Source organism: Tamandua tetradactyla, chromosome 11 (genome assembly GCF_023851605.1).
Source record: "Tamandua tetradactyla isolate mTamTet1 chromosome 11, mTamTet1.pri, whole genome shotgun sequence".
Classification (NCBI taxonomy): Eukaryota; Metazoa; Chordata; class Mammalia; order Pilosa; family Myrmecophagidae; genus Tamandua; species Tamandua tetradactyla.
In genome coordinates, this window is record NC_135337.1 from 25,662,172 (window position 1) to 25,686,880 (window position 24,709).

At 32.6% G+C, this 24,709-nt stretch overlaps 1 protein-coding gene across 1 annotated transcript in view; it reads left to right on the forward strand.

The window, feature by feature from the left end:
• Positions 1 to 24,709, forward strand: part of DPYD (dihydropyrimidine dehydrogenase) — a 961,456-nt gene that overhangs the window by 299,045 nt on the left and 637,702 nt on the right. The window contains 2 exon segments of the mRNA XM_077120172.1: positions 3,467 to 3,548; positions 13,643 to 13,730. Of these exon segments, the coding sequence (XP_076976287.1) occupies positions 3,467 to 3,548; positions 13,643 to 13,730 (170 nt within the window).

Sequence of the window (24,709 nt, forward strand, 5' to 3'; positions counted from 1 at the left end):
GTTTTTATCATACTGTATGGCACTCATTTGTTTGTTCTGAAAGATGTATGGTTTCCATGAGGAATAATTTCTTTTAAACCTTAGTTTGGGGTGCACAGGTAGTTCAGTGGTTAGATTGCCCGCTTTTCATGTGGTAGATCCAGCTTCAATTCCCGGCCCATTGCACCCAAAAAAAAACCCTTTACTTTGTTAAAAGAGCACAGATAGAAGAAGAAAACATAGGAAGTGCTCATTTCAAACAAATTCCTTCTTCTGTCCTTTATCCCCCTTCTCACCAATCTTCGGGGGTAATCTTATTAACTATCGTGGTTTTAATTATGACCTATATGAAACTTTGCTCATTTTTCTGTGTTTTCTATCTTAGGAAATAGCATAGTCCAGAAATTCGGGAATTATCTGGACTACTCTTCAATTTACTGGCAATTAATTACATTTTGTGAATATTTTTAAAAATGTCTTTACACCTCTTCATCTGCGATGTCTTTAGCATCTCACTTCTTATATTTCTGTGATAGCCTCAGTGATTTTCTTTGCTTGCTAACTTGCCGTTTTCAAATCCATTCTCCTTGCCATTTCCATGTCCGATTTCAGCACTCTGCCTGAAATGTTTCAACACCTCCCCATTACCTGAGGACTTGACCTAAAAGAAGACCTTCCATCATCTGACAATTGCCTGTATTTTCTCCTCCCTTCCTTTAGTATTCATTGGTCACCTACTATGTGCTGGCCATTATCTAAGGCACTCGAGGTTCAACAGCGAACAAAGCAGAAAGACTGCTATTGTGGATCTTACATTCTAGTGTTAAGAAGGCAGACAATAAACAAGCATAAATGTAGAATATATCAGGAGATGAAAAGTGCAGTGAATATGTTTAAAGAACGGTAAAATTTAATGTCACACCTAGTGTTACTGGATGCCCTGAGTAGATAAATTTTTAACATATTCTTGTTTTAGTCTATACGATAAACTTAATTTCAATAAAAATCACATAACCCTCAATAATCATAATTAGTTTATGATTCATTTTCATCAAACACAGTATTTAACAATCAAAACAATTGAATATGAAAGATACAGTTTACAAATAAAAACTCTATGTGGTCAAACAAAATGACAGTAATTCATTTTACTTCCTGTGCTATCATTTTGTCAATTTTTAAATCAAGTATGCACTCTTTGGCATATATAAAATTTCAAGGTGGAAACAAACTGTCCACAGTGAGTGGGAACAAAGGATGCCTCTAAATTTACTTCCCTGTATAACTTAATGTTTAAGGAATGTGATCATTTAAAATGTATATATTATTAATACTCTGTAGTAACTAGCAATTATTTGGAATTTAAACCCATCAAAAATGTTTTTGGGGTGACATTGTTATATAGTATAATATCACTAGCACATCACTGATGTTATTTAGAATTAGTAGCTCATTGTGATAATAAAAAGCAGACTTACTTAGAAGTTTAATCATTATTTATAAATCATCTGAAGATGATACACCTCTTATTACCTGCACCTGGTCTTGGTATTTCCCTGGTAAGAAGAGAGTAAGATGGCAGAGCTGTGGAAGTCATCACATATTGTTGACATTGAATGCCTTGAGACAAGGGGGAGTTCATTTCCAGCCCAAGACTTCTACTCCTGGACTGTATTGTTCCTACTAAAATGTACTGACTCCCCTCTGCTCCATTTCCTAATCCTTGAATATACCATACCAATGTCCCCTAATCCCTACCCCCCAGCCCACCTTGCCTCCCCAACATCCCCTTTCCTCCTCCTGTTGTTTGCCCCATCCTGAGTTTCCTTCTTTCTTCTTCTCCATCTACCTAAAGTTGATCATTTGCCACATTTCACTTACTCGAGTATGTCATCCTGCAATAAGCCTCTCTTCCTTTGAATCACTCTTGCTTTTGATATTTTGCATTTGTCGTGTTGTTTTTCTCCCATCTGTCTGCTGACCTCATTCATTGGTGAATATAAATGTATGCACATTTATAACAGTCAATAATCAAAACCACCATTCCCTGCCTACTTGATTATGAGAAAATCTTCACTTTTTAGCATCTTACATTCCACGTATTTATTCTTGGGGATGCTGGGAGATGTGAATCTCACACGTGTACTCATTTAACACGTGTCAAGCACTATGTTAAGTTTTGGTCATGATGGTGACAAAGCAGGATGGGGATCTAAGAACTGCTGGAGCTCCGCAGCTTGGCATTCCATTTGCTTTGGCACCTACTTCTTTAGCTTTCAGTGTTATCCTGCTGTGGACTCTGATGCACACCAAGGCTAGACGTCTGTTTGTCTCCACATGTAATTCACGATTAACAGTCTTTCTTCTCGGCCTTTGAAGTCCAAGCTCTCATTTGTGCTCACAGTTTTCAGGGGACCTATGAGGCAGTGTGGCTGGATTTCACATGTCAGCTTTTAAGAGATTCTCACCTCTGACCTAGGTCCAGTTTCATTCTTATATATAATCTTATATTCCTAACTAAATTGAAAGCTCCTATAGTGTGACATTTTAATTTTACATTGTTTAATAGTATGCATTTTCTATAGCACTGAGTATGGTGCCTCGCTGATTTTTGATATGTGAGAATCAGTTGAATTATAGTCTTTAAGCCACCAAACAATGAAAGCCTATACATGAATGAATAGCAAGAACAGACTTGTCATTGAATGTTCCAGAGGTTCATCTTCAGCAATTATTTATTTATTTTACAAATTAATCACTGTGTTGAGTCCATCATTAACATTGTATAGACCACGTTCTACTGTAATTTTCCATATTGTATCTCGTTCTCCACCAGATTCAGAAGGTTGTAAAATTTGGGATTGGGAAAAATTCACTATAAAATCCCTGCACCTGATACTTTGCTGGTACTTTGAAACTGCCTGTTGAATGAAGAAATGAGTAAATGAATGAGTGAATGAATTTCTGTATATTCATGGACATCTATATATTTTCTTACATCTAAAAAACATATTGTAAAATTATTTGAACTTGGCTGTAATATTCTAAACTATTATTTATAGAAATAATTATAATAATATACAAATATTATATAAATATTATTTATAGAAATAATAGTTATGAGACTCTTGTTTGCTTTTTTAAGTGCAGGAAATGAGTGCTTTTATTATTTTATGAACTCATAGAATTGTAGTTCTATCAATCAGTTAAATGGTTTACTGAACTGTAAAGTGTTAGAATTGCTTTTGGCCAAGTATCCTTTTACTATTTGTTTTCCGTTATTTATTTTTATTTTCACATCAGTTTCTGCTGTACGTTTAGTCTATATAATATTTTATCTTGCAAAAAAAGTTTGTGTATCCTCTAACCCATATTTTATGATATGTAAAATAAACTTAGAAGAGATACTTACTACTGATTGATAAAGACATATTGCATGATTTAAGATTGGTAATTTTTTTTTCAAATGCTTATTTCTTTCTATTAGTGCCTCCGAAATCCCTCAGTTCCGGCTGCCATACAATGTAGTGAATTTTGAGATTGAGCTTATGAAGGACCTTGGAGTAAAGGTACATGAAAATATAGTATCGACATGTGTATTTCTCTAACAGAAAGGAGTAAACGCTACACTAAAGATTAGCAGGAAAACATCACACATTTTAGGAAAGAACAATTAAAAACTGCACCAGACAGAAGCAGAAAGATGCTTCCCCTTGCTTGGGGCATTTGCCTGTCTACTGTCTGAATGCCACTAGCCTGGAAAAGGGCAATCAATAGCTCTCATCTGGCACGCCTGCATGTGATTAATTGTCTGTAAGAAACAAATTCCTAAATTGCTTTAGGGGCTCCATGCAGCTAATACAAGGATTTGGCTTTTTTTTTTTTTTTTTTAATCATGCTTTTTCATGCAAGTTGTGTGCACTCTGAAACATTTCACATTTCACAATTTGGAACATAATTTCTTACAGAGGTTTATTTTCCCAATTATATTCACCATATTAGTAGTGTTAATGTGATAATTCTTTCTCAACATAAACATTAAATCAGAGGTATAAAAAGAAACAGCCTTGTATTTTTCATTTGTGTGTGTGTGTGTGTAATAAATATCGTGTTCTTTTAAGATAGTTAAAAAGTGAACACACTGCACTTTTAAAATGTATCTGTAGATGTGCCTATTCTTTTCAATTAATTAAGATTATTATACTGTGGCTCTTCACTTGAACATGTTGTTATTTTTGTTTGTGTAACTCAATAGAGTAAAGTACCGTGATTTACATAATAGATTCTGTAAGTACATGCAGAAGGTATTTTGTAAAGTGATTAGCAAACTGCTCATGGCTCTTGCATTTAGCAATAAAAATTTAAATTAATCCACTAAAGGAGGAACACTGCGAACAATATTTTGTACTTTTACACTTACAATTGCATTTTATTTGGCAGTGGTGGGGTGATGAAGCATTTGCACTTAATCACTGAAAAATTTCGAAAGCAAGAATCTGGTATAGATGGACCACAACTTTATAAAAACTCATTGTTCAAAATAGATAATTTAGGGGAGATTATTTGCTTTAGAAATATATATTTTTAAAAGTTTTTTTAAATGTAAGATCTTACCTAAATCTCATTAAATAAGAAATGCTTATTTATATTAGTGTCATTAGTAATTGAAGATGAATCAGAAATTAATTTAAGGCCATTCTAAATTTATCATATAAGTAATTGAAACATTGCGTTCAATTTCATAGGACCAGATATATTACTTAAATGAAGGCAAACTCATAATTCTTATTTGAAAATTCATCAAGATATAGTAACACTTAATGAACTGAGTACCAGAAAATACACATAATAACAGTTAATGTACTGACTACCAGAAAATACACAATACAAACATGACACTTTCTAACTTTATATTCAGATAACCTTGGCAAAATCAGTTAATATTCTTACTGTTGGCCAATATCTGTTCAAAAGTAAATATAAACATATCTCTTTACGCATAGAATATGTTTGGAAGGATATAAAAACTAATAGCATTGATTACTTCTGGAAGGGGCTAGGATGGATTTATCACCATTTTGTGCATTTTGAATTTTAAGCCCTGTGAATTTTTTATCAGGAATAAAGTAAAGCCTAAATTGCAGAGGAGGTTATTCATACTGTCTTGTCTACTTCTCAGATTGTTTAAAATGTGAAGTAGGCAAAGCATTCAATCTTACTTTGTAAACAATAAACCACTATCTACAATTCTGAGACAGCACTGATGACATTCTCCTTCCTCACACACATTCTTATAATCTGCCTTCTGTTTGTACCTTTTAACTGATATTAGGTAATTTAAGGGTAGCAATCATTTGCTTGGCACCAAAACAAACCTCTCTGGAAGTTACAGCATATGACATATATATTTTTTTCTTTTTTTTTCCCCCCGTGGTCTAGTATTATCTTGTTTATCCTTCGTCTTTTTTGCTGTTTTTCTTATCATTTCTATTTCTAGTAGATTTGCTTCCTTTATTCAACAAATGATTATTCAGAATTTACTTTTGCCAAGCACTATACTAAGCCCTAGTCTAGAAATATCCTTCTTTTGAACTCCAGTCCTGCATTCTTAGTCGTTTAATGAGCATGTCTGATATCCAAATAATGTAAGTTCATCACATCCAAAACTAAGCTCAATTCATCATCTTCCCTCCCAGCATTCTCCTTCAACTAAACTCCCTATTCAGTAATTTCATTTCATTTCACATCTAATAGTCCTATAGATTATTTCATGTTAGTTCTACATTTTTCTAGTAGTTGTCATGATTTTTTCAAGTCAATTGTCATATCATAAAACAATGAGAATTTTTATCTGCGCTTTATTTCTACATTTCATATACTTGCCCTATTTCATTGGCTGGAATCTTTAATATATTAGAAAAGAGTAATGATATATGACATCTTTTTCCTATCTCTGGTAGCATTTTTGATAACATTGAATAAATATATTATTTTTCTATTTGTAAATTACCAAAAATTTGTTTAATTTTTTTTAAATTTTGTTAAGGAAGGGGGTTGCTAGGTTTTCAAATATCCTTCTTTCAGTCTCCATTAATATATTGAATTATATTAATGTTTGCATTTCTGTAATATATTGATTTTCACACCTAGTTTTATTATATTTGTGTATGTATAAATAGATTGATTTTGGTATTGGTATTTAAAATATTTCCTTTTACATTCATTTGTTTGTTCAGTGAATATTTACATTGGAACTATAACAAGGAGTAAATAAAATACTGTTGCTACCCTCACAGAGTTTTAAGTCTTCTGAAAATCTATTTTTGTTTTTCTTTGCTTTATTTTTTATTTTTTAATCTTTGTGAGAGTTTGGTAATAGAATTATCCTGGCCTTATAAAAATAAATTTGGCACCATGTCATTATTTTATAGTTAGTAAGGAAATAATTAAGGGCCCTCTTTTCTGCTGAATTTGAAAGTTAAAATGTTATCCTACGACTCCACAGCATTTTTATGAAAGGCAGGATTTTGGCCACTGTTCATATCTTCAGTAGCTTTTGGTTATATTTTATTCTTAACATCAGTTCACCAATATATATTTTCCTAAAAAAAATTCTACTTCCTTTAAACTTTAGGATTTATTAACTTAGATATAAACATGGCATTCTTTTACATTATAAAAATTATCTCAGCTGTACCTATGACTATATTTATCATTTCCAAAGTTATACATCATGTTTTCTTCACTTTTTTTTCTTTATAAGACTAAGATAGTGGTTTGGTTTATCTTAATGTTTTCTTTTAAAAAAATCAGATCTTAGAGTTTTATGTTTTCTTAATCATTGACTGCTAAATTTATCTTTTTAATTATTTCCCCCTGCTATCCATAACCTTGTTATTATTTCTTAACCTCTTGCATTGCATACTTGTTGAATTTTCGTTTTTCTAGACTGAATAATGAAAGCACTTAAAATTAATTTTTCTTGGAATACTTTGTCAGAAACCATCTGTTTTCATTATTTCACTGTTGTTACTTAACTTGAGTAGTTGTGGTTTTGTTTGTCCCTTTTACATAAAAGTCGTTTAGGATAATGTTTTTAATTTGCTTCTACATTCTTTATTTGGTTTTGCATCTCCTTTAATTGCGTTTATGTGTGTGTGTATATATATGTTTTTCATTTCAGCATGTCTTATTTCATATTTCATTGTTTATTTCGTAAGGTCACTTTCTTCTTGAATTTTAAGACAAAAAGATGTCATGCTAATTTATGGTTTTGGAAGTAAATTGTTTGCAAAAGTTCATTCTGCCTATTTCTTGAATGCTACTGTCTTTTTATGTCACAGAATCTTTTAATAAGTATTCTGTCTGATTTTGTTTTGTTTTGCTTTCCTTTTTTGTCATTCTTGAGTGAAGAGAAATGTATCAAACATCCTGTGTTTTCCCCAAAAGAAATACGTAGGTACTTTTCCTAAAAGAAAATTTGTGAATTTTCCTTAGGTCACTTTCCTATCTATCTAATTTTCTTAAAGCCCTTTTCTACTTTTTGAAGCTTGGGGTCTTGTTGATTAGTATGTATCAGTTAGTTCAGGGAATCTACTCCAGAAGAATTTGGGTTAAAGAGCCGTAACTATTGGTGATACCATCCCAGGGACATGGGTTCTGTTCTTTTTCTCTTTCTTGGCTTGGGCACTAAGGTTCACCTTTCTAATGCAGTTTCTCGTTTGCTGGCTCTCTGTTTTAGAGGATTAGATTGGCAGCATATGTCTTTCTAGCTTTTCCTTGCTGTAAATGTTCAACAGACAAGTTTGCCTATCTGTGCAGTTGTTTTCCTCCACCTCTAATTACTGTTTCTGTATTTAAAGCTGTTGGTGAGATTTGCTCACCATTTCTTCCATTTATTTCCTCTTACATTGCCTTACCTTCTGAGAACTTGGAAATTAAATTCTAATGAGCCCTTCTGTTTTGTTGTTGTTGAAAAGCTCCATCTAGTTTATGTCTAGGATAAAAAAAAAATCACTTAAATGTTTCACCTTCCTAGATTCTATGTTCAGTATATTGCCCCCCATTTTTACCTTCCTTATGTCATTTGATTTTTTTTTTCTGTATGGTTGGATCACATTTCATTATTTTTCTATGTGTATATCCCATTATTGCAGCACGATTTTTTAAATTTTTGTTTGTTTGTTTGTTTTGCCGGGGTTGGGGGTTGAGCATTAGCCAGGAATCGAACCCGGGTCTCCTGCATGGCAGGTGATAATTCTATCATTGGACTACCCTTGCACCCCGTGTCATTTGACTTTGAATTCAGGGTTTAGACATATGTCAATCCATTTCCAAAGGTGATTTAAAAAAAAAAAAAAAACAGCTGAATCATTTGTATTTGTCTTTTTGCATTCCTTAATAACTGTTTAAGAATCTGACCTACTTAAACCCACGTAGAAGATCTAATAAAGGACTATAAAACGTGTTGTATCTGATTTGTTCTTTAAGCCTTTGTCTTGAATGAAATAAAATCACATACAATTCCATTTAATGTTTGAAACTTCTCAGACCATGGTGAGTAAAACTGATACCTCAGTAATATTTACTGTTTGAGACTTTTTCACTTTTTGAAAAATTATATCTTCACATAAGTTTAAATTTTGCAAATTGTGATTGAATAAGTGAGTCACCAACACTTGAATTTATAAAATTTGAGGTCATTCTAAACTATGCAAATTATGATTTTCTTCCATGTTTGATATTACTTCTTTTCCCTTGTACCATGTTTATGATAGCATTTAAATTTTTCTTTTCACTTTCCGTATCAGCAGGAGATACAGTTTTAACTTATAAAGCATGCTCTGAATTGATTTCACATTAAAAGATCATTTCTAGTATAATACAATTATTTTCTCTTTAGAAGAAATAGCCTTTTTGTTGTTATATATTTATGAAATCTCTGAATATTATAGTATAAATCTGAATATAGAGCTCTGCAAATTAATTTTAATCCTAAATGCATTTAAGGGTCTCCTATGATATATGTGTCAGTATTACTAGCTTGGCTCATTTAGACTAAGTACTGTTTTATATTTATTGCACAACTCAGAATTTGGATGAGAATGAATATTTTTGTTTTATAGTCATTATAATATATCTAATGACTTCATTTTACAAGTCTAAAATTGTAAAAGCTTTCATTTTGTGCATTTTTATTTTTTAAAGTAATTTTTCTAATTATACTTAAAATATAGATATTTGCAGCTTCACAAAATATTTTTATAGAATTCTGTGTTGATCAAATTTGCTTTGTAATTGCTGTATGCTTCTTCTGCTTACTCATTTGATTCAATATATCAATTAAGAGATATTTCTTGATAACCTCACTACATCAGCCTAGTTTTCATCATGGTTATATGAAACAAGATTTGCATTATTGCAAGTTATTATCAGAAAACGAATATAAAATCATATATATCTGCTAGAAGGAACCATGTACGTCAATAATGGATGAAATAAGTTTTGAGTCTAAAGAAAGCTAAATATTACTTTTAAAGTTCTTCCATCGTCTTTTCCTATTGTGGAGCATCTGGAAATATTTTTTCTATTTAAACCAGGATTCTGTCCAGGAACTGTGAAGTACGTGTGCATTACCATCTGTTTTCTTTTTACAATGGGTATCACGTAATATTTTATTTGAAGAAAGAGTTCCACTGTAAGCAATGTTATAAACCTTAATCCTAAATAATAAATAATACGATGTAAATGTACATATATATATATGTGTGTGTGTGTGTGTGTGTGTGTGTGTGTGTGTATAGCATGGATGTAAAGTCAAAGTTTTAATTAAGCCACAATTTATTTAATAGATGGAAGTTTGGCTCAGGGCCTATGCTAGTCTGCCCTCCTATTTACATAGAGTGGCTATTAATACAGAACCTGAAATGAAGTGCATTTTTTATTTTGAATTAGGCTTTTGTAATCCAATCATGTATTTCCAAACTGGGTAGAGGAAGGCAGAATATTTAGTATAATCCATATTTCAGAACATCAAGTTGGAACAATCACATATATAACAGTTTTGGGGGGCAAGGAAGAATAAAAACAGAGACAAAATTACCACCATGTAAGTTTTCTAACACCCACTAAAAAATTATGTTAAGGTTTCATAACATATGAGATGCCTGGATGCTTTTGATGTCTGTAGTTGTCTTTTTTTTTTTTAAAGGAAAGACAGAGAGAAGGAAGGAAGGATAGAAGGAAGGCAGAAAGAGAAACATCTTTAAACATTTTCTTGTTTTATTGTATTTTGTTTTTCCGTTTTTGTTACATGGGCTGGGGCCGGGAATCGAACCGAGGTCCTCCGGCATAGCAGGCAAGCACTTTGCCTGCTGAGCCACCGCGGCCCGCCCTGTAGTTGTCTTTTAATACTAGTTCTAGTTAAGTGTTAACACATCTCAGCCCATTTTCACAAGGTACAATGTATCTGTGATTTTAAGTTTGTTTTTTTTTTTTTTTTTTTTTTAACCAGAGTATCTTTCTTGTTCTTTCTGACTGAGATAACGGTCAGAAAGATGATAGCATGGCAATTGTTTGAGGGTTGAGGCTTTCAGGAATGGGAAGTTTGACTAGATTCCCCATCACAGATATTGAAGTGTCCCGGGACTGTCATTCCCGTAAATATTGTTAATCCTCTGCTCTCCTTTCCACCATGGAGCTGCTACTCAATTATGGCTATCCTCTATCTTTCCCAAAATATCTGTCCACAATATAGCAATGTCTTGCTAATCTCATTCCCAGAAGATTATCCCCCAAATCAAGTTGCTTGTCTTTCCAGGCTCCCACTGAAAAGTTTAATTAAGCTTTTCTCCTTCCCTAACAGCACACTATTGCCTACTAACTTGTAATCAGACCATAGAAATATAAAAAGTCTGTTCATCCTTTATACATGTTACAAACTCAAAGGCATGTTTACTATCAAAGAAGAACTGGAGTGTCTTCATTCCTTTTTGGTTCCCACTTCCTCTAAAGTGCTGTGCATATAAACACAAATAAACACATACGCACACAAACACAACATCAAGAAGGATGGTGTGTGCATTTTTATGTGTGATGTGTGAGGATGATCTTAAATCTTATTGCTAATGCACTAGAGAAAGTAAGCCTAAAGTAAGTGTCCTGAGGATCAACTCAACCCCACTAATCAACTTGGAAATTGCATGCTTATTCAATGTGTTAATAGTTTATTAAGAATATTTGATCTTTCTTAGGTTTGATCTTTATTATATGTTGGTGTTAAGGTTATTTAGTTTATATAAGAAACGGGAATCATCTTCCTGTGTGATCATAAATTGTTTAGTTAAAGAGAAAACTAGTCTTTAAAAGATAGAATAGATTAAAATTCTTAAATTTCACTATTAGACACTTCTAATAGTTTCTAATTCTAATGTTAATAGTAATACTCATCATTAGTTACTATTAAATGCTTTTAATATTAAGTATTTAATTAATGTTCTGGTTTGTTCCATGGTATTTTCTGTGTTCCAGAGTTCTGAATATTTATATTAATCTCATCTTGGTAGCCTGTGTATATAAACATTGAAACAGTTGTCCTATCTGACAGTATAAAAATACAATTGGTATTTTAAGAAGACATAATGGTCCTCAATGGTCTAGTCCCAATCATCTCCCCGCTACATCTTTCTTCATTCCTGGCACATTGGAAAGACATTTTCAGTAGTTCTCCACATATAACATGTTTTTATATTTCTTTGGGAGTGCTGTCATTTCTGCACTTTTAACCTCAAGAGACACAGAACCTAACTGTCATGCATGTTGGCTCTGAGATTACATATGTGACATCCATAAATGTTACCTTGGCTCTTTTGTGCCTGTGTATCATCATCTGTGAAATAGAGATTCTGGTACCTCCTCATAGGGCTGTTGTGAAGATTAAATGAGTCTATGCTTAGGAAAGAGCCTTAACTTAATTAAGTACTTTATACATGCTAGTTTCAATTATTGTCGTTTCATGGGTAGAACTTGTTCTTCCACTATGATTCAGTTTAGTGACCTTTGTTTTTAGGTGCATGTTACCTTCAGAACCTTCCAAATCCTCTGTCCTTCTTTCTTTGTGATGGGGAATGTGAGAAGTAACATTTTTTTTATTGTAGTTATTATTTTACTTAGAGGAGATATATCAGCACATACCTGACCACTGAATATCCCAACTTCCTAAGTGGCTGGTTTCTAATCTTCAGAAGGTTCATGTCTTACCAAAGTCTCCAGCATATTAGTTCACTCTATTCAGTGTGTATTATGTCCTCAGTTAATGGGTAACCGTGATGTTCTGTGGCATGTCCACATCTCTTCAGATTATATTATTAAAGAGGAAGGTTGGCATCGTCCTTTGGCAAAAGTATTAATGAATACTGTTATCTGCCCTCATGAAAGTGAACTATTTCTTATCCCTTTTCCTAATTGGAATAAAAAGCAACACATTTACCACATTGATGGCCACATGCAGGTACTTATGGCCTTAGACTGTCTAAAAAATAACACATCTGTCCCAGCAACTGCAATCAAGGCTACTACTGGGGTAAGCCTACAGTAGTTTACTGTCCTTCTCCAGGAACCAGACTAATGAAGTAAATGGAGATATGGTGGGGCCACCGCCATCTCCTCCCCACTCCACCTGCCTCTAGGATGTGATGTTGTGTTTGGTTTATTCTTCTTGCTAGAGCTTCAGAAGTTTCCTTGTGGCCTTCTCTACTAGCATAGATCTTACGCCACAGACCAGGGACTTAAGTCAATTAGTTCAACTGACAAGTATATCAATTCCAATTATGCATTCAGAGATGGATGGAATGAACATGGTCTGGGTCTATAGACTCAATGGACTCACTGTAAGCCAGACTTTAGCCAGGCCCCATTTATTAACTTAGTCCCTGTAGGTCTTCACTCTTGGGGGTCAAATTATTAATATCAGTAAAGACCTGTGTCTAATAGTCATAGCAATGTCAGGTTATTCCCCTTACTCTAGTGTATGTTTGCCTGAGTCAGTTTGCCTGAGTCAATTATCAGAGTAGGATAATTATTACGATACCTTCTTCCAAGGGACTCAGCCCCCTCATCAGTGAGTGTGTTCTACATCTGAAAACTGGTTCATGTATGGGAACTGAGCAAGGTGTTGTGACTTTTGATAGGAGGAACTACCCTCTGCCTCCTCAAGTTGTTACTCTGCCATATCCTTATTACACAGTATCTCATCAAAATTCAATATGGTATTTTTAAAAACAGATTGAAATTCCACTTCCTTTCTGCATGTAGACATGAGTTCATAGAGAATATAACCCTGTTTTATGCTATATTCATTCATGTGTACCTTCTGCCCAGACTTGCTTGCACATTGAGGCAGAAACTGTGTCTTAGTCATCATTTTACTTTTTAAAGTTCCCAGAATAGTGTCTTGAACAGTATTTTAATTACACTGGCTTTGCTTCTGCCCCTTCATTAAAAGGCAAAAATGCATTTGATAATTAAAGAAAACAAGTCAGTGTTTTATTTTTACATATATACATATAATTTTGACTGATTTTCATTCTTTTCAATGTTAAAGATTAAGATTTTAGTTAAGCCATTCAAAATGGTGTTCCTTATGGATAATTTTTGTTTCCTATAGATCATTTTTGGTAAAAGGCTTTCAGTGAATGAAATGACACTTAGCACTTTGAAAGAAGAAGGCTACAAAGCTGCCTTCATTGGAATAGGTGAGTAATTTACTTTTAAATACTTTTATTTATAACATTGTTTTTTTGCTTCCCAAAACTATCCAGAAAATGACTGCCTTTCAAACATTCTCATGATAGATGATGCATCTGTTCAGCAAACTTCAGATAGAAAGGAGTGGTCAAAGAACCAGATTTCTATTTTATAACTTGTACTTCCCACTTTCATTATGAATGATGACTTTGGCAAGACAGTCGTCATCCTCCCATCCTCTCACCACCACATTATCACCCCTGAAACTCTCTGAGAAGCAAAATATTTCATGTCATATGATGAAATCATGGACTCTGAGCTTAGAGGCATGCAAAGATGTGTAGATGCTGTAGCTTTCCCTTCATTGGAAAGCAAATGGACTAGATTGATACTAAATCTTGGTTCTTGATACTAAAACTTGGTTCTTTTTCCTTTTTCATACTTTTTTTTTCAAAAATTTCCAAAGATTTTTCACAGCTGGTAGAATTTTAAAGATATTCAACATAGTTCTTAAAGTTATATAAACAGTGTATAGTGGCTAAAGCTCTTAATGTTCCTTATGTTTCCATAGTTGTCTACATATCCCAATGGAGATTGTAATCTAACATTTTTCCATCTACTTATTGTCTACAGAGAGACCAGAGTGAACCAACTGCTGTTTTAATTTGGTCTTGTCTTATGAACTTTACATTTGTTCTTTCATATGATTATACTAGGGATAATCATGCCATAGAAACTGAAAATGTTAAGTGTTACTTATTTTTACCATAAATCCATCCTTGTCTTTTATTTTTTTTGTCTTGCAGTTCACATCTTTTGAAATGAAAATCTAACTAATAAATTTATTTAGAGATGAACGCTATCCTGTCTCTTTTAAGTGGTCGCATACTGGGCACATTTATTTGTGGTAACCCTATTCATAGCTTTTCTAGAGTGAAATAATTAGGAGCGATTCTTAGCCTACTGAATCAGTCTTATCAGAATGTCATGTATTCTCTTTCTAGATAATTGCTGCCAAGTATAAGACCTTTTCCTTCAGTCTCTGCATAATTGAAAAATTGTGGTAGGGAAAATTAAGTTTTGCATTGTCTTTTAATTCCTTAACGTCTCTATTCAACTTCCCTCCTTTCAGAAATATTGAGGATTGCCATTTTTATCAGTATTTCTGTACATTATCTTCATTTAAAGTACAGTGATGATCCACAATAAATTCTTGAAAAAAAAAAAGTATAGTAATCATGGTGTGTGTCAATACTAGTAAGTTCAGAAGGTCTGGTATTTTCCCTAGCTTCCATTTTTAGAGCTGCTGCTTCAGACTTTGGTTTTCTTTTTCAACACTATACTTGTCTTAAGAATTTAGCATAAAGAAATAAGGAAAAGTGAATCAGTACATTTTTGTGACGCTCAATAAATCACATGTTCATAATTGTTTGGTCAGTAATAAGTGAAGAATGTCGTCAGGCAAAACGGACTTAAATGTCAGTAATATTATCAGAAACCTATTTGAAATTCACCATTGTGCTTTCCTACAGCAGTTTGTACCTAAAAGATAGATTTTCCATTAATGGAAAAGTATGTACTAATGCAGATACACGAATCGTCATGAACTTTGTCTGCAAAGAGTCTCTGTACTGCAGAGATAGGGCCCCCAAGAGGGCTAATACATTGAAATACCTCCAAATGAAACTGCATATGGAGCCAATTACTTTGAAATTTGGAGCAATTAAAAGGTTGATCACTCTGAATTTGTTATAGCCATAAGAGACATCTTCCACCTGTTAAGAATCAACAACATTCTAACTTTTTCTTTGTGTTTCATTTCATTAAGTCCCCTTACATATGTTATTTGATAATGCTACACTTGGTCCCGATGCAGTGGTCTCCATTTGACTCTGCGCTGAGGTGTGAATGCCGCACTTAGCGTGTGGAGTCCTTTTCTATTTGTGTTGCAGTGCATTTTCATGCTGAGAATGAATCTTTTGACATTTTGGTGTAGTGATGTGAAGAATGCAGTTATGTTCCAGTTCAGTATTTTCTATGAAATATGTACAGGAAAGTTTCATCCTGTCAAAAAGGAAAAGTGTCAGTCTGTATAAGAGAAGTAGCCTTATCCTCCAGGAAATATTTATTTGACACTTTTGATTGCTGATTTGTGAATTTATGACCTTTCTGTTGCCATATAGCTGTCTGTTATTGGGCAGCCTCCCATTCTTTCATGCTGTTCATTAACCATGCTTCTATATTGCAATTAAACTTCACTCACGTATCTATTTTTTCCTAATTTGGAGGAGTAAGCACTGGAATACGTGTCCTGTATTGTAGTGAACTATATAAGCAATATGTAAGCGCTGTCATAAGGACCAAATGTCCTCTTTGCTGTGCTTTACTGATCTCTTTCAATAAGTAGCCCATTTGTCACATACAACAACGATGCAGACCTCTTTCCCCACTCCATATCTATTATTTCCTTCCTGTATGTTAGTAGAGGTATAATTGGAATTTGACCATGCAGCTAATGACTATATTGCCCAGCAATCTTTGCTGCGAGGTATGTCTATGTAACCAGGTTGTAGACAATAAGATAAAAGCAGGAGGAATATGTGCAAATTCTAGGTCATGAAATTTTAAAAGGGAGGGGGGTGCTCTCCTCATTCTTTCCCAGTGCTGTTAGCTGGAATGTGATATGATGACCACCCAGAGATCAAAAGTCAGGTGTTGAGAATGGCACACACTGCCACACGAGCGAGGTGTTTGTGATGGTGATAGTGGCAAGAGTAGCAGTCATGGGTAAAATAGTCCCTGCTCAATTCCTGATATGACCAACTCTTAAAATAGCCCTTGGGCTAGGCATTATTAATTCAGTTTTTTGGATAAGAATTTTAAGAGTTAGGGAGGTTAAAGAAGGCTCATAAATGGTAACCAAGCTATGGAAAGTAAGTTTTACCGGGAAATAGGAAAACTTTAACAAATAAATATCCTTACTTCAATATAAAAGATTGTTACAGATATAATGACTGAAAGTCCCATGTTAGGTGGTGCCACCTGCCTCCATTGTGGCAGCTCCCTTAAGACTCTTAAACACAGTAGCTTTATATATTCTGGAAGAATTAGTTTTACATTTAGTTTCATTTTTCTCCTTGTTACTATCAATCATTTTTTCAGTTACTATCAGAAAAGATTTTTTTTAATGTGAAGATTCCCAAATATTATAACAGTTGAAAAGTAGACAATTATAATGAACAAAATCCATCTGGAGAATATGGTATTAAATTTGCTAGTGTGGCCTTTAGATAAATTTATTATGCCTTTTTAGAACCAGCATCATCTCTGTAAAAGTTATTCTTGATTAGCTTCCTAATCAGAATTTCTAAATTGTACAAAATCGCATATACCTCCTATTTATTTAGAAGAAAATGGAATAAGATTTACAGGCCATCTTCTTTACTTCTGCCTCCAGATAAAAACTGAAATTGTGTAGGCAATATCCACAATTCTGTGTAGATTAATTTAAAATAATGATGAATATTTTGATGAATGATGAATTAATTTAAAATAGATCATATTTTTCAATCCACATTTGATTTTTTTAAACTTTACAATTTTATTTAATCTAGCATCACTTGTAAGTGTAAGGTTGTAACTTCTTGGGTAAAATTGGAGCTGGCCCCCGAGAATTTGGAAACGAGGAAAACAGAATTAGAGTTGAGAGTTCATGACATGATCACTTAATAAGTTCAAGCAAAACTCTAGGAGATAAAATAGATAGAAGGCACATCTTCTTTGGCCATGTTAACATGTCTAAAGAAAGTGTGTGTTAATCTGCAGAAGCAGATTGTTAAGAGCCGATCACCTTTACAAATACGGGGGGAAACAAGTAAGTCTGGATAAGTCAGATGTGCTTAGTATGACCTTCAACAGTCTATAACAACTCCCCAAATCTTCCTATCTCACCTTAAATCTACCACTCTATAGGGTACTCCTACCACAAATATCTAGCCATTTCCCCAAAATAACTTGCACCATTGCACCTTGGCTTCTTTACTAAGAAAATTTTTGTCTGTCTTCATATGCTAAAGTCAATACTTAAGATTCATCTCAGATGCAACCCTCCTTCATGAGACTTTCTTATTTACCCAGCTAAAATAAATGTTTATTCCGTGTTCATACATAGCAAAATCTTTGATGCCTCATTTACAGGAATGAATATAGGTTGTGAGCATATGTCTCTTCCTCCTTCCTCTTCCCACCATATTAAAAACTGGAGTGTAGGTTTTGAGTTGTTTTTATCTTTATAGTCCGTAAATTAAGTACAGTTCTTGACATATCAACCTCAATATAGTTTTTTGAAGTAGAATAATTGGAAGAAGGAAAATAAAAGAGAGTTAACAATGTAACAACTTCTTGAGGGTTTAGTCTTTCACACATCTCTCAAATCATCACCTTTTATTTCCTTTTTAACAAAATGCAAACTTTTACCCACTCAAATGCAACAATTTTAGATTCAAAATGTTATAATTAGTGCAATTCTTACTTTTATACCTTGCTATTATGGCAGGTATTATATAACTATGTTCAATCTTGGGTATATATCCTTAAGGCAGCTTTGATTACTTTTGATGATAATGTTATTTACTTGAGGGTATTTAAAAAGTATTTTATAATGAAGTTGATACAAGAAAATGTTATAAAACTACTAACCCTTTTTTGTTGGTAGAATTCCTGGAATATTGTAGATGCTCATTATCTACTGAAGTAATTCCTTAATTACATCCATTTATTATATATTACAGTAAAAATGGTAATTCACTATACAAGAGATTTTAAAATATTCTATAGCCCTTGTTCTTTTTATTTAAAACAATTTATGAAAAACTGTAAGTTATATTTAAAAATAGCAAACCCATTTGAATTTTGACATGGGCGTGGAGGGATTTATTATAGATTTCATGGAATGAAGATATGTATATATGTATGATTTCACTTAGTTTCTTAAATTAAAGAAAGAGAAAATAAATTATTTTTATCTTTTTCATTGTTCATGCATTAAATTGCTTTTAGTAGTTCCCAAATAGTTTAATAAGCTTTTTTTTAAAGAAAAATAGAGTTGGAAATGATTGGATTAAGTACAATGTTTTCTTTCCACTGTTGTTTATGGCTGCTTTTTACATATCTATAGAGGAAAATCCTTATTTCACCTTAGAAGAAGTTACGACTGAACACATGTTATGGGCATCATGTTGGGATTTTTTTTTTTTTAGTGTAGTAATAAGCCTATAAATCTGGACTTTCATTCACAGGTAGGTAGAATGCCACCCATCTCTTATTTCCATTTCTAGCATATGTATGATATAGAAAGATAATTAATAAAAGTAGATGTCAAAAAAGGTAGTAGTTATTGTCTTGTAAGAATTGAGGAACACCACAGGACAACACCCCACTTCTCAGTGCAATGCGATTGAATCTAGAATACAAGACTGCATTGATATGCTGTGCACAATAAATCAATGACTTTTAGTTAGAGTTAGTAAACATATTACTAGATAGTTTTTTTCACTGTACACACTATACAGCTTTGTTTATTTTACTATTTTGAGAATCACCACTGTGTAAAATTGGATGAAATCATGGAGACCATTATACATGAGGAAAGAAGGATTAAGTGAAAGAGGCATGAACTATGGTATGGAAAAGGAAAAGGTTGAAGCAGTTGTGGGGAAACAGGATATATTTCTAAAGAATTTTTCCAAAAAGTGGAAATGTGAAGCTTTTGCAGGCTAATTTTGTTTCTTATTTACTATTTATTTCTAATTTATAAAGAATAGGCTATACCTACTTTGTCTAAGATTCGATAGAATGGTCTATTCTTTTTCTGTGATATTTAAAGACTTTCTTCGACATAAAATACTTAAAAGCAGTTTATTTTAAAGTAAGACCATCACTTCTAAGAGGAGATTTCATTAAGTTGTTTTTATTTTAAGCAACAAATTTTAGAAACATTGAATTGAAATTTATATCAAGTCAGTTTTTCTCCAGATTCTGCCTTTGAATTGTTTAGAAGGTATCCAGTACAATCATATTGTTCTAGTTTCCCCAAGGCTGTATTGTGCAATACAAATGAATTTAAGGGAATAAATAGAAATCATTGGAGAAGCACTGAGTTTTGCTATAATAGTCTTTCCTAATTTCCTAAACACATATTTCATGGTAATATTACTTGCGCTGTATCAACAATTTAATATATGTGAAAAACAGTACTGAAATAACGATTTAATGACAACTCAACTTAAATCTTTTAAGTATATTATTGAGTATATTACAGACATTTAAGGAAAAATGTTTAAAGTTTTATTTTTTATCCTTACAAAAACGTGAGGAGTCCTGATGTGTCTTACGATCTTCTGATTAACCATGCAGTGCCACCTGGTGTGCAGAGGGAAGGAACATTACACACCAGAGACTCTGCTCACACTCCCAACCCCAGCCAAAACTCACATAGCAGAGAGTAAACAGATGTTCATTTTGCTTACGTGTCTAACATAAATTGTGCATCCACCTCTTAATTCATTACTTAAATTTGGAGGACAAGATACTGATATTTGGGTTATTCAAATATTTTATTAAAACACCCAGTATAGGGGAAGAAAGTCATATTTAAGCTGAGTTGGCTCAACACAGCTTAGAGTAATATTAAAGTACTACCACGTGCCTAGTAGTGTGCCAGGGACTGTAGATTGCAATATAACTTTAAAAGCTTACAATTTACTTAGAAAAACAATAAAACAACTTTATTGGAGTTAATAAATACGACAATATAGTACATATATATAATAAATAGAGTAGCTAAATTTCTTGGAATATTGGCTAATTCTTTATATAAATTATTTTGTTAATTCTCACAAGGACAGTTTTAGATTGATATTATTATTTATTTGTTATTTATTAATAGTAAGCTGTTCCTATGTGTTATTTTATAACTTTCTCAATACTAGAACCTGAAGTTGAATCAAGGCTTCTCTGAAACCAGAGCCCTACACTTAACCAATATTCTAAGATACTATTGCTCATATAATGATTTTTAAATTTACTTTCCTTTTTGTATCTAATTCCAACAGAAATTTGCAGTGGTTTTAAAAATATAAGAAATGTTAAAAATATATAGGTTAGGCATAAATTGAATCAACAGAATGGATTAGCAAAAAAGAACTTCTAGCAGTAAAAATAAAATCACATTTATCTTTATGTGATGTTGTGAAGTCCTCAATTGAATGTCAAAGGGATGAGGAGAAAGGGCCAATTTCATTTGGAAAACCAGTTTGGAGGGAGAAATCATATAGAGAATATTGAAACTTCAAACTTAAATACACTCTGTTTGCATTTCTAACTAGTAAAACGAGTGTTAAATGAGGAGTTAGCTTTTTTTTCTATTAATAGACAGATAGTAACTATTCTAGATTTTGCTAGCTATATGATTACTGTTGTATCTACTCAAACCTCCATCTTTGTAGTACAAAAGCAGCAGTAGAGGACATACCAATAATGAGTATGGATATATATGCCAATAAAACTTTATTTTAAAAACAAAACAAAACATAGGAAGATCAGATTTGGCCAGCAGGCTTTGAACCAACAAAATGTTGAGAACATTAATTGCTTATATTTTCTTATAGTTTTGAGGCATAAGAAGAAATTTTAGTGGGAATCCATGTGTAATATGAGTTAAATTTTATCTACTCTTGACTTAATTTGTTTTGAGAATATGCATTTGTTCATGGAATACCAACATATTACTTGTTGTAGCAACAGAAGATATGTCCAGCACTGATCATTTTGTAGTAGCACTTAAAAATAATCAGATTGAGATGGGCCCTCCACATTTTGGTTTTCATGGAAGCACCCAGTTTCCTCACGTCTTAGTTAATATTTTAGCAAATAATTTATTTGGAAGCTCTATCAAAAAATACTTTTTTCCTTTCATTTCTGTTAATTTCTTATAATATTACTAAAATAATAAATCTGCTAATTACTTTATTTGTCAGATATAATGTTTTATCTTTTTAAAGTAAGCTTCAATAAATAAATTCGTACTTGATTTCACGATCTAAAAAATTACAAAATAAATCTATGAACTAAAATCAAAGACGGAATAAGTGAGAACTGAACTCAACAAATCTACAAAGTGATTGGTAGTACTAAAGGTATATCTCAAAAATTATGGTTAATGCTTGATTTTATTGCTTTATTATTTCTTGATAATTTAGGAAACAGGAAACATTTGCACACAAAATAATTTTAGCTTGTAGAATAGCATTTGATGTACAAAACCTCTGTAACTTTCTTTCACCCCTACTATTTTTTTCTTCTCTAAGTTCTTCATCATGAATTCTAACAGTTAGCTCCTATTGACGTCAGCCGGGAAGTAAAAACTATCAGTCCAGATCACAGTCTCATTCCTGAGGGCTAAGGGAAGTAAAGTGGTATTATGTTGGAACATGTCCTTAAAGTTTTATTCAAATATATCCATCATTGTGTTACAAAAGACAAGAATGGGTTTGTACTATAGTAAAGTTTATTAAGACCACAGGAAAATTATTACTGATAAATGAATTATGGCTAGATTCATCTGAATACTGAATAAGAATAACTACCTATGAATTAAATTAGTGAATTTTTATTAATTTTGAAGGTAATGTGTAAGGTAGAAATGTGTTTTTTTTTGTGCCACTGGTGAATCAAAACCTGTTTCGTTTCAGTATGTTTGACCTATTGTAAAAATATAATCACTTTAGCACTGATTAATTCCATTTTTTGTCCTTTATGATAACTAGTTTCAAGTTTCTTTTTGTGCTAGTTAATCATATGCAAACAAAAATAAAAAAAACAAGAATGCTAAGCAAGATTAAAGAAGAAAAAAATCATATTTTTGGAAGGTGTGATCATTTATGATATCAATATCCTTTTGAAATTGCTAAAATATAGACACTTTTAAGTATGTAAGCTAAATTTATTTTCTTTAGAACACCACTCTTACACAGACAAATAAATTATTGGAGATTTCTGTGTGTATTTGTTTTCCTCTGCTGTTGACGGTAGAAATCTTTGACTGATAGAATGCTCTGGGGAAGGATGAATGAATGTTATGTGTCTAGCTCCAGCCCTCCCCTTCTAATGCATTTTTTATAGTTATCTGATCCAAAATTAGCATATGTAGGAGTCAAATAAATAGCTGTTGTTAACATAATCATCATATAGGCATTGATGAGATTACTCAATTGGTCTTCAGAATCATCCTGTACTGTGCTGCATGAGAAAGCTGAGAGAATCGAACCTGGGTCTCTGGCATGGCAGGTGAGAACTCTGCCACTGAGCCACCATGGCCCACCCTTCCTCAGTGTTTTAAAGTCAGTTAGTTGGTGTACAGAGTCAATAGTCTTGAACACCCATGGAACCTGCTTAATACTTGCTGAGTTGACACAGAAATTCCAGCAATTTGATGAAGTTAGGTTTAAAAATCTAAATAATTACATGGAAGTACACCTTTGGGGTTTTGACATATTAATGCACATTCAGAAAAGAGAGAAATTGGGAATGGATATCTTTTACTTGAAAAAATGTTATCTTTGGTTCTTAAAAAAGCGTATTTCCTTAATAGGAATTAATGTATCCTTATCTGGATGGAATGGAGATCTTTTACTTTAAAAATATTATTATTATGTTTATCCTCTCAACAAAAGAAATATGTTTTAGTGAGCTGCATTACAACTCTACTTAATACTTATTACTATGTCTACATTTTACATTAAATCATAATTTTATGTTGCATAAGTTATTCTTAGGTTGTAATTAATTGCTCCGAAAAGGAGTTAATCCTATCAGGTAATTAAATAGTCCCATTTTAAAATTATTATGACAAGCATATTATTTGCTAAATATGCAACCTAAAATTTCTTATTTTAACTACTTTCAGTGACACTAGTTATTTTATACTATTGTACTACTATTGCCACCGATACATTACTGAAACATTTCATCACCCCAAACATTTCATCATTCCCATCCTTCTCTTCCCATATCCTAGTAACTTGTAATCTTCTTTCTATCTCTGAATTTCCATATTTTAGATATTTCATGTAAGTGAAGTCATACAATATTTGTCCTTTTATATCTGGCTTATTTCATTCAACAAGGTTTCATCAGGGTTCATCCATGCTTTAGCACATATCTAAACTTCATTCCTTCTTATAGCTAAATAATATTTCATTGCATGTATATACTACGTTTTGTTTATTCAGCAGTTGATGGACAATTGGGTTGCTTTCACCTTCTGTCTATTGTTGTAAATGCTGATATGGACATTGATATACAAGATTCTTTTTTGTCCCTGTTTTCAATTATCTGGGATATATACCTGGAAATGGAATTGCTGAGGTCATAAAGTAATTCTATACTTAACTTTGTGAGGAACCACCAAACTGTTTCCACAGTAACTGTGCCATTTTTCATTCTCACCGACAATATATGAAGGTTTGTCTACATCCTTGCTAACACTTATTTTCCATTTTTAAATAATAGCCATCTTAATGAAGGTGCTGGTTTACTTTTATAGGGTAGAAGGAAACAAAGAATAAAATAAAGCATTTTATTACAGCACAGGGGCCAAGTAAGGATACTTTTCTTGACATTACTTTTATTGTTCATTTGTAATTAAAACACAAGTAACATGTTTTGAACATACAATGAAGTGAGTGATAAATTATCAAATGGGTTTTCTAGGAAATCTGTGAAAATATTATTCCTTCTAGCATACCAATTTCATCCAGCGTAAGTTATTCTTAGGTTGTAATTAATTGTTCCAAAAAGGAGTTAATCCTATCAGGTCATTAAATAGTCCCATTTTAAAGTTATTATGACAAGCATATTATTTGCTAAAATACAAGAATAATAGCATTTTAGTAAAGTATTAGTCCTTATCATCCTAGCTTGCATTTGC